The sequence below is a fragment of the Charadrius vociferus genome, unplaced genomic scaffold, assembly GCF_000708025.1.
Source record: "Charadrius vociferus isolate BGI_N301 unplaced genomic scaffold, ASM70802v2 scaffold228, whole genome shotgun sequence".
In the NCBI taxonomy this organism is placed as follows: Eukaryota; Metazoa; Chordata; class Aves; order Charadriiformes; family Charadriidae; genus Charadrius; species Charadrius vociferus.
Genome location: NW_009649864.1, coordinates 2,240,302 through 2,254,500, shown reverse-complemented (window position 1 = coordinate 2,254,500; position 14,199 = coordinate 2,240,302). Strand labels below are relative to the sequence as shown.

Here is a 14,199-nt window from a genome sequence, read left to right as displayed (position 1 = left end):
ATAACATAACAACTCCAAATGCTGCATACCAGTTAACACAGCAGTCAAGTGAGGTATGGTAGCCATAACTTGTCAGAAAACTCACAGAATCACAGAATTATTGAGGTTTGAAGGGACCTCTGGAGGTCACCTCATCCAATCCCCCTGCTCAAGCACCCAGAGCAGGTTTCCCAGGGCCACATCTAGACAGCTTTTAAATATCTCCAAGGATGGAAAATCCACAACATCTCTGGGCAACCTTTTCCAGTGCTCAATTACCCTCACAGTAAAAGAGTTTCCTGACGTTCAGATGGCACCGCTTATGATTCAGTTTATACCCATCACTTCTCATCCTGAACCTGGGCACCACTGAAAAGAGCCAGGCTTCATCTTCTTTGTACCTGCCCTTCAGGTATTTATACAGATTGATGAGATCCCACCTGAGCCTTGTCTTCTCCAGGATAAACAGCCCCAGCTCTCTCGGTCTATCCTTGTAAGAGAGATGCTCCAATCCCTTAATCATCTTCCTAGCCATTTCTTGGACTCTCTCTCCAGTATGTTCATACCTGTCTTGTACTGACAAGCCTGAACTGGACACAGATGTGTCCAGATGTGGCCTTACCAGTGTTGAGTAGATCACCTCCCTTGACTTGCCCGCAACACTTATAATGCAGCCCTGGTTACCTTTGGCTTTCTTTGTAGCAAAAGCACACTGTTGGCTCATGTTTGACTTGGTATCCACCAGGATCCCCAGGTCCTTTTCTGCAAAGCTGCTTCCCAGCTGGGTGGCCCCCAGCATATATTGGTGCACGGGCTTGGTCTTACCCAGATGCAAGACTTTGTACTTCCCCTTGTTGAACTTCATGAGGTTCCTGTCAGCACATTTCCCCAGCCTGTTCACGTCCCTCTGGATGGCAGCACAACCCTCTGTGCTGTATCAGCCACTCCTCCCAGTTTTGTGTCATCTGGAACTGCTCTGTTTTATCCTTCAGAGGATAATTTCACTGGGATTATAAAGTAGCACCTTAAAATATACAGACCTTGTTTTGAGATTATATCCCTCACAAGCACTTGCTCGCCAGCTACAATCCACAGTACAACCGTAAATACATTGCAGTTGCTTAGCAGATACCTTACAGCACCTGTAAAATTTGCAACGAAAAGATCATGACTGGTGCTTTGGGGGAAAGTACTGCATTAACAGTGTTACTGGCCCAGCGGGGAATTTCTCCTGTGGAAGTGCTGTCTTCCTCTTGGGCAAGCACAGTAGTAAAGAAAAAATGTGAACAAAGCTCTACCTGTATTCCATATCAAAAAAACCATTGCAGCAAACCTCTGTCCAGGCATTCAGGGTGGGATACCAGTGCCATTTTGGTGGTATTTGTAACAGAACAAGTCTTGCTCTTTTTCTGTCTGTCATTCAGGCATTGCTTATTAAGAGGTATTTCCAAAAGAAAGCTGCTGCCCTGCCTTGATGGCCGCTGCTACCATTATATTATTCTCACAGTAACATTTACAATGCTATGCGTTGAAATGTTCCTTGCAGCGACATCAAGAACAGATTTCCTTTGCCATGTTTGAAAAGGCTGACATTTCCACAGACCTGCACTGCTCATTTGCAAAATTGAGACTGATTTCGAAAGGTCTGTACACAACTCAAAGCTCCCGCAGGACAGCAGAGACAACAGTAAGCAGCCTAGCCTTGACTAATAGACTGACACTGCTTTATGGTAGGACACTCTCCAGCTGTGGGGAAGCATTGAAGGGAGACTGAAACATTATCAGAGAGACAGCCAACTTTTAGGCTGCTCCATTTCTGCTGAAGAACTAGAGTAGGAACCTCTGTGGATCCACTAACACACAAGAAGAGCAGATCTTTTCATCCAGCTTTTTTTACCTTCCGAAATACACTTATCTGTTAACTATTTCATGCTGTAACAACCTACCAAAACTCTTTTCATCCCATTATACCATGGATAACAGGTGCAGGGACTAGATGATACCAAATGCTTTTGAAAATCACATCTTCTATTTTTATCGATCTGTGAAGATATGAGGGATATTGTCAGTACCAAATGCTTTTGAAAATCACATCTTAGAGGGATATTGTCACTATGATAGATACAAATTATAAGAAAAGCAAGGTTCCAGACAGAGACGATGTCTTTTGGTGTATCATTTGATCCCATTGCAAAGAGCAGATACCAAATTCCTTCATGAGATCTGGGAAGAAAGCAGTAAGGCTCATGCTAAATCCAAGCTAGGAGCAAGGGCTCCAAGCTCTTGGTTCCCCCAACATCAGTATCAGTGCTGTGTGCTGCTGGAGTCACCCAGCAGCACAAATTTGATCTGACTCAGACGTGGGCACATGATTGCAGTTCTCTCGAGTTAATCAGACACTATGGAGCTGCATTCCTTTATGCTGGCTCTGTGCCAGGGGAGGAGGCAGGGGCAAGATGCACTGAGCTGACTCAACAAAGGTTGCTGAACAAAGATCCACCATTGCTCAGCCCATTGCAGTGTATAGCGATGGCATTTTTGGAGTGGACTTCAGGAGCCCTCAGCTCAGCTGCAAGCTATTGGCATATTAATAACACCATTAACTTAATCTGTTATTGAGTTTTGAGACAGGTTGCTAGCACCTGCAGAGCAGAAAGCACTGCCAAAAAGAGAGAGGAGAGGTCACCAGCCGTATGCAAGAGCAGGAGGACCAAGCATCTAAAAACTACCAGTCATAGAGGGATCTGCCAAAAGTAGTTATAAGTAAAATAAGCATTTCTATTTGAATCTCACAATCATAGCATTGATATCATGATTCATGTCCTCCTTTCATCCCTCTCTGAAATCTGTACCTGATGCTGAAAATATGATTGTCTGACTGCAACTGGAGCACTCAAAGTTGCAGTCCCCAGTAACCAGCCATCCTTTTAATGTAGTGATCCAGTACTACCATGCCATCTCTTCCAGTTGCACCATTTTCCCCAGGATGATGTCAGGATTAAGCCTCTGTCCTCTTATTGCCACCACTGGACCACAATAACATCCGGCTGAAGCCCTGAACTTTTAAAGATGGACACACAGTATGTGGACAATATGCCAAAGCCTTTCAGGGTCATTTCCACCCTTAGGCTACCTCATTTTGCCACAGTGGGACAGACTCTTTGCTCATCTCAACAACACTGGTTTCCAGATAAATACGCCAAAATATACTGGTGGAGAAGCCTAGGACTGGCCTTTCTTTCTCATTCCCTGTCCACAGCGCTGCTGAGATGTTTATGACTTTGGTGTCTATGTGCTGACCTGTATAGTGTAAATTTGGACTGAGGCAAATTTTACAGTTCAACAAATAGAAAATATTTTCTAAAGCCACACTTGGTCAGATACAAAGTCTGGAAAACATCAGCCCAAAAGTTATCATAACTGAAATAAAATGAAACCATAACTCAGTCAGATTCAGCATTACTCAATGCAATGGAAAGTACTGCTTCCAAAGCCTGAATCTGCTGCCCTTTTATGAGTTCCTCTCTGTGCTGAAGACTATAAATCCTTGATCAGATGGTCTTTCCTGAACTGTAAAATATAGAGTCAAGTTCAATTTGGTTAGGCAAGAGCACCACTCATTGAAATCAAAGAGACTTAGAGCAAAGGGGGGTCCTACAAATCAGCTGCCCTGGCCTTGATGACAACTTGTCATACAAGGATTAATAAAATCTTCAATACAAATGGTTATTTGGAAGATTAAGTCTGTACTCAGTGGACCTGGATCCTTCAAAAGCATGAAATCACTTGGAAAATCGAGGGGACACATTTTTCCCAGGCACTCAGCTCATTGGAGACGCCAATATAGCACTTGTCTACCTCATTACGCAGCTAAATACCTTTGAAAATGTAATCTTCAGTCATACTCTCAAAGGAGACAGTTTTCTAGAGGTGCCCAGATGTCCAGGCCTAGTTGTTTAGTTCACAATAAAATCAATGAGGGTTAAAGGCCTCATATAAAACCATGTCAATCCACCTGATTAAAAAGATCCCGTGTCTTGTTAAAATCAGCGAGGTTGCAGCTCTCGCAAGCTCTCAAAGCTATGCTTTGGCTTTCCATGATATAGTCCCCAGGCAGCTCGCGGGAGCACCCGGTCAATGTGAAGGAAGAGAGGAGAGGTGTCAAGCCTGAGCTGGCCTCCTGGCACATCTGGGCTGTCAGGACAGAGGTCTTGCAAGAGCGGGGAAGAGATGGTCCATAGAAAAGCTGACATTAAAACAGGCCAGTCCAGACCTTCACAAAGAGAATTCAGTCATATCTGTGCTGTTTACAGCAAACCATGGGTTTACTGAGACCATTTGAGAAGGTGTTTTTCTTTAAATAGAAACTTAGGATGAGATTTGCGGCTTCCAATTTAATCACCCTTCTTTAATATAGCACGGTGCTTCACAGCTGCGTAATTAACCTTGATATTCATTCGGACTTCAAAACACACAACTCCCATTGCTGTCAATTAGCTGACAATGCCGGCTGTGGGTTGATGGAAGATTTTTGTGTGACCCTGGTAATATGGCATTTGGGAAATTTCAGTAGCTAATACAATCAACCTGCTGGAGAAAGTCCTTCACAAATTACTCTAACAATTTTAGAATGGGAAGTGAGATAGTGAATTTGTTGCTGGATTGAGTTCGCAAAACAAAATGGGTGTACATGAAAGTTTATCCTACTTTCTGTCCTTATTGCAACGCCACTATCTAAAAGATCCCTCCAGATAATTGGCAAACTTTCTTGTTATCGTGGTCTTGTACAGCTCTGAGGGCAAGAAAGATGCCTTGATCTCAGCCAAAGCATTCAGAAGCTACCATACTTTTTAATGCTAACACAAGGCTGGAGGCAGAGTTATAAAAGACTGCTACAAAATAATTTTTGATATATGAGGTGGTGCAATAAACACTGCAATATGAAAATGGGACACAGTATGGGAAAGGCCAGTGGCACTTTACTTTTCCCGCTGATTTCTTTGCATTTATAATAAAGAGTTACAGCCTACTGGTAACAAGATTAAATTAGTGGGCAGCAAGAACTTGAATCAGACTATTTTCCTGTTATCCCACAGTGGGTCACATTCTGCTAATGAGTGTTAACCCTGCAATCAGGCAAACATTCTTCTTGAGAAAGGAACAACCTCATTCAGGGCTTTTAAAGCTGCCAGCGCGGTCAACAGCTAAAAAGAAATTGGCTCAAACACAGCTACTTTCCTTTTTAAATATTGTTCTTCCTCCCTGATGAGAATGGGAGCTAATGGCATTGATGAAACGTTCTTGTAGGAAAAGCCAAGAGCAGCCCAAGCCCCTTCCAGGTTAGAAGCCCTGCCTTGTGACCGAGAAGGAATAGCTGGTGCTCAATCGAATGCCCTTGCACAGGCTAGCTACAGCCTTTTGTGAAGGTTCCTAATTGTGAGCTCAATTTGACCTCCATACTTCCAAAGCACATTGCCTCATCTGCTGCGTGAAAACAGAAAAAAAAGAAAAAAAAAAAAAGAAAAAAAAATAGAAAAAAAAATATTATTGGTCTGTTATGTTTTTCCCTGGATTTGAGAATGACATCAACCTTTGGGCCTTTTTTTGAAATATTCTGACAGTAGCAAAAATACTGACTACTCCATTTTCTACACAGGGTCAACATTATGAAGAGGAAAAACGGGCTTTGAGCCACGAAATAATTGCACTCAATAATCACTTAATAGAGGCCAAGGTGACAATAGATAAGTTGTCAGAAGACAATGTAAGTATTTAATTTTGGATACGTCTTGAGATTATATTCAGAAACAAATTATGCCATGTACTGCCCTTGGAATTATAGAATAATCTCTTATTGTTTACATAAAATGTAACCTGTCACCTCGACAGTTAAAATTCATATGTGGTGTTCCCAACATTCTGTAAATTCAGCTCTCCTTAAGCTATGGGGTTGGCGTGAGATTTTTCGTTGATACTTTTCTCCTTATGTCTAACCTAAAACTGATGAGAAAAAAAAAATATATCTGAGAAATGGCAATATTCCCGCATTGATTTTGCCATGGGTTTCAGTCTAGTACAGCAAACTGGTGGAAGCGCATGATCAGAGTTATTATGTGAACACATATGTGGATGGAGGATTCATCGTAAGGATTTTAGGCACAGTGTAGAGCACTACGTTTCCTGCAGTCCCTCTGGTCCTTCAGTCTTTGCTCACCGACATGGGGTGCCCAGCACAAGGGAAGTCTGCTAGCAGAAGGTAGGATTGACCCAACCTGGTGGTCAGACCATTGCAGGGAGCGGGAGCCAGGTTTTCCCCAGCTGTGGTTCATGTGTAACAATTTACCTGTCTCTGTGTGGCACGAAACAGGGAACTTCTCTGGCGATTGTCACCCTGCATGTCACTAAACGCTGCTGAAAACTGGCATGTGTACTGCAGCTGGCAACCAAGCTCATGAGAACCTTCCAGAGACAAACCTCAAAAGACAGCAGAGAAAGGGAGATTGCAGGCATTTAGTTCATTATTGTGCCATTCCTTAGACACTTAATAAAAAATTCATCTACAGAAGACATGTTTCTCTTAGCACTTATTTTTCAGCATCTTGCATTCAATCTTCCCATATTTCATATGAACTCTTAATCATAGTAGGGAGCATTTGATCCCATTAACATGCCTGTTGATGTCAGTCGTTCCTATGCAATTAACAGCTTTCCAACGGAAACAAAGAGTTCACAGTTTGACCCTTTGCTTTTATTGAAAATGTGCGGAAACAACAGTTACTTCATAACTCTAATATCTGTAACTAATGGAAAATGGTAAATGCAATGGGCAACATTTAGGTGTTAGAAGCACAGGTATACAGCCAGACTAATTCAGCTGAAATCAGTGGAGTTATTTCAGTTTTAAAATAGAGGGGAGGGAATTGTAAAACTCTCCCAGGAAGTATTCATGCATTTACACTACTTCATGAAGTCAGGTTTGAGCCTACATTTGAAGAAGTGTTTTCAATAGTCATAGTTTTTAAAAGGTAGCTTAGCCTTGTCTGGAGTAACGAATACTCTTCTTCCAAGAATTATTTTGAACTACTCTGAACATTAGAGCATGGTCCAGAAGCCTCGCATAACAGCAACACTTCTTCATACTTGAGGTCAACTCACAGACAAAATCCTGCCCTTAGTTATGTAGCATCACTAATAAAAGTAAAGCTTGATTTTCAAATTTTGAAGTAAAGAACTGTGAAACAAACGATTAATATTATACCTAATAAGTAGAGGCAGTGTTAAACTGAAGAAACCTACATGGGGAGAACATGTTTTTGTCTTGCCAATATTTCTTCCTTTGATTATATTTCCCCTTATTCTTCTGACAGACATGTAAAATTACACTTTTGTTGGAAAAACATGGAAAACACTTTTGGCATTAATTGCTGATTACTGTTCTAGTTGCCAGTTTCCATTCCGAGAAACATTAAAGGACAGAAAGTCCCTCCAGTCGCAGGGCATGTCCCAGCATGTTGAAGACAAAGCACACGTGGCACATTCAACTTGCATGTAATTTTTCAGTAGTAATTTTCGAAGCTGCTAAAAATAAAGTGTCAGAAGTGCTTTTTGTACTCTCCATGACAACCGCTTCACAGAAACAGAGCCTCACAGCTTTTGAAGAAAGGATTAGATTTTGGAATGATTTCATTTTTCTGTGCCTACTAGTAATGCCATCCGGGACTTGGAGTACTGGTTTGCACCGTACTTTGTGCAGCAATATATTATGTGTTTACTGTGCATGTAACATGTCAGGATCACATGCAACAGATTTTGCTTCTAAATTGAATTTTTAGATTCCTACTGTTTGCATCTGTTTTCAGGAGTAAAAATAGTTTGTACTGATATAAAATTTAAGACCTACATAAATTAATGTATTTCCCCAGGACATTTAAGGCAGAAGTGGCAAGTATAAAAAACTTACAAACCAGAGGTATCTAAAGGCCCCCGAATATGTAGATATAATGAACTAATGATCATAAGAAAAATACATTTACTCCCCCCATGCCTCACAGACTCCCAGGAACATCATGTTACACCTGTTACTAAAGGATACCTTTAAAATGGTATTTCAAAACAGGGAATTTCTACCTTTCCTTTTCACAGAAAATTTCTGTATCGGTTTTTAAAAGAACAAGTGGAACAGTAAAAATCTTCATGCAATAAAATTATAACATTTCAGTATTCAACACCTTTTCTCTATAAACATTTTCTAATTTTTACAGATTAACACAGCCTGGCATCCGTAGTACCTTTATGCTTTGTCTATCTCATCTAGGCACATCTATAAAGAAAATTTCTGAAGCCAACTTTGGGTTTAGTGGCAACTAGATCAGGAGAAGCAACATACAACTCTTACCTCCAAGGACCCAAAGAGACTGGTTAAAGGATACAGTTACAGCCATGTGGGCTAAATTAAATTTAGATGAAGGGCAAACCTGTGTACTGATTTTTCCCATTAAATAGGCTGTGGGAGCCATTCGAAACAAAAATAGTATAAGCGGCTTGGTTAAATTCCTTTTTCCCTGTGTGGAATTCTCATGGTAATTTCTTACCCAGTAAAAATAACCTGTTCTGCAGCATCAAATATTTGCAGTGAGATTTAATATATTTGTATAGCTGCATTCTGCAAGATATGAAAGGAGACAGAAACCAGCAAGAAAGTTTCATAAAGAAACATAGGCCACTTTTTTCAAAAACAATACAATGTATATTTCTGCAATGAATTTCTCCCACAGTCTCATAAGATTATTTAAGCATTTTCTAAAGTAGTATCTTAGTGTTGATCTGGATAATAGTAAAAATTGTCTGTTCTTAAATTTTCTTTTTGCTTAAAAGATCATGTTTATTTTAGCCGTCGTAGAGTCATACATTTTAACAGTACAAAGTCCAGTTCCTAACGGTAAGTATGCATCTTTTGAAATGCAGATTACTGTTCTGTAGTAACAGTTCTCAACATTTTCTTTTTAGTAATTTTATCAGCCCTCACGGAGCAAAAGGGCAAATATCTCGGGACCGTGTGAGAAACACGGAATCTTAATGTATTTAAAAGTTGAAGTATGCTTCAAATTTTCCCAAAGTCAATTTTTAAAAGATTGCTCAGGTGTGGGAGAAAGGCTGAAAGCCTCAAGCTATTTGCAAACTTTAAAAAACAAGCTATTTTTTTGTTTTTCTAGGAGCTCTATAGGAAGGACTGCAATTTAGCTGCTCAGTTGCTCCAGTGCAGCAAGAATTACGACAGGGCACATAAGCTTTCGGAGGTAATGTGACCGAACTTGGTAAATATTCAAGGAAATAAATATTTTATGGAAAGCAGGTTATTTTACATGTATCAATTCCAAGCTTGTTTGCCCTTAAGGCTTTGATTTCCACATCTCCCCACCCCCACCGCCACCTTTTTAAGCAAGAGAAGGGCTTGTGCACCTGTGGGTATTCTGTACAGCTGAGGGAGGTGCTGACAAAAATCACAGCTAGGGATGGAATTTGGAGGGACTCTCTTCCCCAAAACCTCTGCTATCGGGTAGAACGGGCCTAGTGCTGATCACATGAAAAATAAAGGTTTTAGCAAAACCAAAGCGCTGAGACCTCTTGACTGCAAAACGTTGAGGGGGGAGCCGGGGGAAAGGGTGAGAGCAGGGAAATGAGAGGCATCAGAGATTCTGATACAATCAATTTTCCTCCTGAAGCTATTTTCCAGTCCAGCTAATTTCTAAACCTGAATTTTAAAATGGACTGGCAGAACAAATATCTTTTTCTAAAGCAACCAGAGCACTGAATGATTGATTTCCAAGGTGTAAACTTTAATTAATAATCCTTGCTTCCAAGGAAACTAGGCCTGAGAAGCAGACTCCTTAAAGGGGAGGCAAATATTATCTTCATGAAAAAGACTGTCTTTGGGGATGCAGGCCCTACACAAAGCAATAGCACCTTCCTCATGTGTATCACTTCGGTGAAGGTCATGGAGAACAGCCTTCCCTTCATCAATCCCATCAACTTAATGTCGCCCCTCCCCTCCTCCCCCCCCGCCAATGGTCTCTCTTGTGCAATTCTGTGATGGAGTAATGCCAAATTGAATGTGGAATGTATAAACCATTTCTAAGCCAGTAGACTGCTTCAGAGCACTAAACAACCCTGGTAAATAAGGATAGAGCGAGACCCTTCTGTCAAATGGGAAATGACTTTCTGGAACTAAGACAGAACTTCCAAATTAAGCCTTATCCTGGTCCTGTTATTTTTTGCTAGTAAATTACTTCCCTTAGCAATTCATATCCAGGAGTTATCATGACATCACTCACACTTGAAACCACCCCACCTGTTAGCAGGAATTAGGACCTTAAAAGTACTTAGTGGTTCACTTTTGCAGAAATCTATCACAAATGTGGGATCTCCCCACAATTTCCCAGACTGTCATACACGATTAAATAAGCAATGTCTCCTCTCATAAGTCCAAGTATTTATTAATTTAGCAAGCGTGAATGTGCTGTCACAGCCAATAAATTCCTTACAAATGCAAATATTGCCTGACAAAGTATTGTATATTATCCAGAAGCTGAAACTGTAGTACAATATAGTAATGTGACAGCAATATCATTTTAGTAATTCCAGTTTCCAGTGCAACGCCCAGAAAATAATGTTTTTTTTCTTAACACATTTCATAATCTAAGTAATGTATATAAAATAGATCAAACAGTGGTGTTACAGGATACTAAAATAAGAGCTGCCCCATACAGCAGTTTCACGTTAAATGGACTGTATTTATTTTCCTCATTTCTGTGGCAATTTACAGCAGCTCTATTTTACAACCTGTTTATTCAATCTTTGTTGCATCTGTGCTTACTATGACTAATATCGCTGTCTGCCAGCAGATTGGCAATGTCGTACTCTTTATTTCCAATGGAAGGCATATGAGATAATTAACAACATAATGATTAATCCAAAATATCCTGGAAGGTCTGTTGGTTGAAAAAACACTCATCCTACTCCACATTAACAAGAATGCCATTTCACAACATGCCATAGTTTGATTACATTGAGTTTTGGGGATTAAACCAATTTTAAAAACTTCCCAGTGAAGCTAAAATAGGAGCTCCATATCTTATACAATGTGAGATCATTACAAGGGGCAGGCATCTTACATTTCTCTTGCCTAAAATGGGGTGGGGGGAAGAACAAACCACTCCTCTAGAGAAACTGTGATTGTTGGGGCTATAAGGGTAACCACTGATTATGTGGGAAAGAGGAACTCGTTTTCTAGTTGTAAAAGGAAAGTGCTGAGGAAATCAGAGTTCAGCCAAGCCTTCAGGGGCTAAATTCTTCAGTGGTGTAAATCAACATGGCTATCAAAGGAGCTATCACAGTCACAAACTCAAAACTTAGTCTCAACATGAGTTCTTTTGATTTCCATTAAGAAATACTGAGAGACAACCATCACGCAGCACTCTCTCATATCACTGTCTGATCATTGACAGAGCTCTGAAATGAACAGTGCAGATAAAACCTGACTGGCAAGCTTGCTTGGTGACACCTTTGTCAGCATTACCTTCCAGGCTTTTGAGCAGCAACGAGGAATGCGGGCTCCCAGTCTCTTCTGGTCCACATGATAGAATGGCACGTGGAACAGATCCACAGAGCTGATCCTGACTTCCCCCAAAAGTATATGGTCTCTGATGCGTAACAGACATATTGATCAATTCTAACTAGTCTGTCACAGGACTCATAATGTAAATTCGGGTCGTGGTTCTTATTTCTACCAGTGTAGCAAGAAACTAGAAAAGCAGTCAAGTAGTGGCTGCTGGAAGAGGGGAGGATGTTGAGGCTTATATGGAGGGTGGATGTGACAAAGCAGTGTCCGAGTGCTGGGACAAGGTAGCCGGTTTGACTTGCTTCTTCCCAGCACAGGAACACTCCTGTCACACAGCCAGTACTGTTGCTTTTAAGTGTCAGTGAAACCAACTTTCCTGCCTCTTCAAACAGCATTGTTTATCAAATGCCACGCTGAAGGGCAGGAGCCAATTTGGCACCAGGTTGGAGGCAAGACGAGCTTGAAGAAAGGCAAAAGAAGAACAGAATAGATCTGATTTCTCCCTCCTCTTTCCTCACCCCAGCAGAGACCTCTGAACCCCCTCACACACTCCAGCTGCAAATTGCACCCATGCACACAGTCTGGAAAGTGTTGCTGTAGGCTGTAATTCCTGACAGCCTTTTTAAGATCGTTGTTTACTACATTCTTTACATCAGTCCTATCCAACCTGAATTAACTTGGAAGGAAACATTTCAATTTCACACTGTTTTCCGTGAGGGGAAGCAGATTAAGACTTCCAAATGTCAATAAACGAAAGTCATTTGATTACGTTTGTTTCCAGAAATGCACAAAAAAGATTGCGGCCATATTAGTCAAAGAACCATGTAGAGTGAGCAGAAATGCACAAAAAAGATTGCGGCCATCATATTAGTCAAAGAACCGTGTAGACTGAGATATACAATGTCATAAACAGCACCCATCTGTCACTGTTGTATAAGCCCAAGCAGACACCAGTATTGACATGCACCTTTTTCTCCTGTCCCCTTTGCCATCTCTTTGTGTTACAGTTGCCATCTGACTTTCAGGAAAGAGTCAGCATCCATCTGGAAAAACACGGGTGCAGCCTTTCCGTCCCCTTGTGCCACACATCTTACGCTGATACCATACCCACTTGCGTCATTGCCAAAGTACTGGAAAAGCCAGATCCAAACAGCTTGTCTTCACACTTGTCAAGCCCATCTACAAGGGATCTCAATTTTCAGGACTCTGCTGGAAAACTTGCACAAAGGCCCCAGTACAAGTCGGACATCTACTGCAGCGACACCGCCCTTTACTGCCCGGAGGAGAGGAGGAGGGAGAGGAGGCAGAGTGTGGACACACAAGTGAAAGATGTGGGGTTCCTGAGGTCCCAGAACTCCACAGACAGCACTGTTGAAGAAGACGGTTTCCATTCCAGCTTCTCTCACGAAGCCTTCCCGGAGTACATTACCTCTCTGCCAACCTCCAGCTCCTATTCCAGCTTCAGCGTCACATCCGAGGAGAAGGAGAACGCCCAAGCCAACACTCTGACAGCCTCTCAGCAAGCGATCTACATGAGCAACCGAGACGAACTGTTTGAAAGAAAGTCACCTGCAGGTTATGAGCATCAGGGAAGTCCCAGGTTTGCCAAGTCCAAACCTGCACAGCACATGGAGCTTGCTGACGACAATGAGAACTCGCCCACTTTTACTAGGACTCTGCCTCCTTATGCAAACGAACCTTTTCATTTCTCAGCCATAGCACCGCAGCAGGCTTTAGCGAATCCGAAAATGAGGAACGAGTGCAGGAGCACCCACCTCTCAGAAGAAGACTTGCCTGGGCGATGGAGACAATTGAGCGTGGAGGACATTGGGGCGTACTCTTACAGGAACACTGGCAGGCTGTCGCCCTGCAGTTTTTCAGAGCAGTACTACAGCAGCCCTATTAAGAAGGGAGACAGCCGAACAAGCCCCATCTACGCTAGTTACAAAGCAGATAGCTGCTCAGAGGGAGACGATATCTGCCAAAGCAGACTCGTGGATTCTTGCTTCCTGAGAACAGACAGTGGCCTGAATATTGACATCAGCACTAGCTGTAAACAGGACAAATTGCCAGCTTACAAAACAAAAGAATCAAGAGACCAAAAAAATGAAAGGATCACCGTCCAGTTATGCAGTAGCAAAAACATCGAAAATAGCCCGGTATTGAAAAGGGAATACGTGGACGTGAGCCCCAACAGCTCAGCAGAGTCCCTCAACCAGAGTTCAATGGAGGCTTCAGAAATCCACCAGTCTTCCATGGAGCAAGGAAGCCATTCGGGTATTCACAGCAAACAGCAGCAGTTTCAACGGACTGGGAGTACTGGTTTGAGTCGGAAGGACAGCCTTACAAAAGCACAATTATACGGAACCCTTCTGAACTAGGCATCTTCCAAAACGGCAATAAGACAACAAACAAAAGGAAGCAAACAGCATTTGATACTTCTAGTGAATAATATGCTTCTAAGAAACAGGATTATTATAAAATATATATTCATAATGGTACTATATGTTTAAAACAAAATCTCTTCAAAAACGTTATACAGCACTTTTCACTTAACATCCTTTCCACGTGGGAGACCGTCCCCTCCCCTCTTTTATAAACCT

At 41.7% G+C, this 14,199-nt stretch overlaps 1 protein-coding gene across 1 annotated transcript in view; it reads left to right on the top strand.

The window, feature by feature from the left end:
* BEGAIN (brain-enriched guanylate kinase-associated) overlaps positions 1–13,977 on the top strand; it is a 103,938-nt gene extending 89,961 nt beyond the window's left edge. Inside the window, exons 5-8 of the mRNA XM_009891084.1 lie at positions 5,636–5,743; positions 9,192–9,275; positions 12,604–12,631; positions 12,725–13,977. Coding sequence (XP_009889386.1) covers positions 5,636–5,743; positions 9,192–9,275; positions 12,604–12,631; positions 12,725–13,977 — 1,473 coding nt within the window. The remainder of the gene's footprint in view (positions 1–5,635; positions 5,744–9,191; positions 9,276–12,603; positions 12,632–12,724) is intronic.
* Positions 13,978–14,199: the final 222 nt, after the last annotated feature.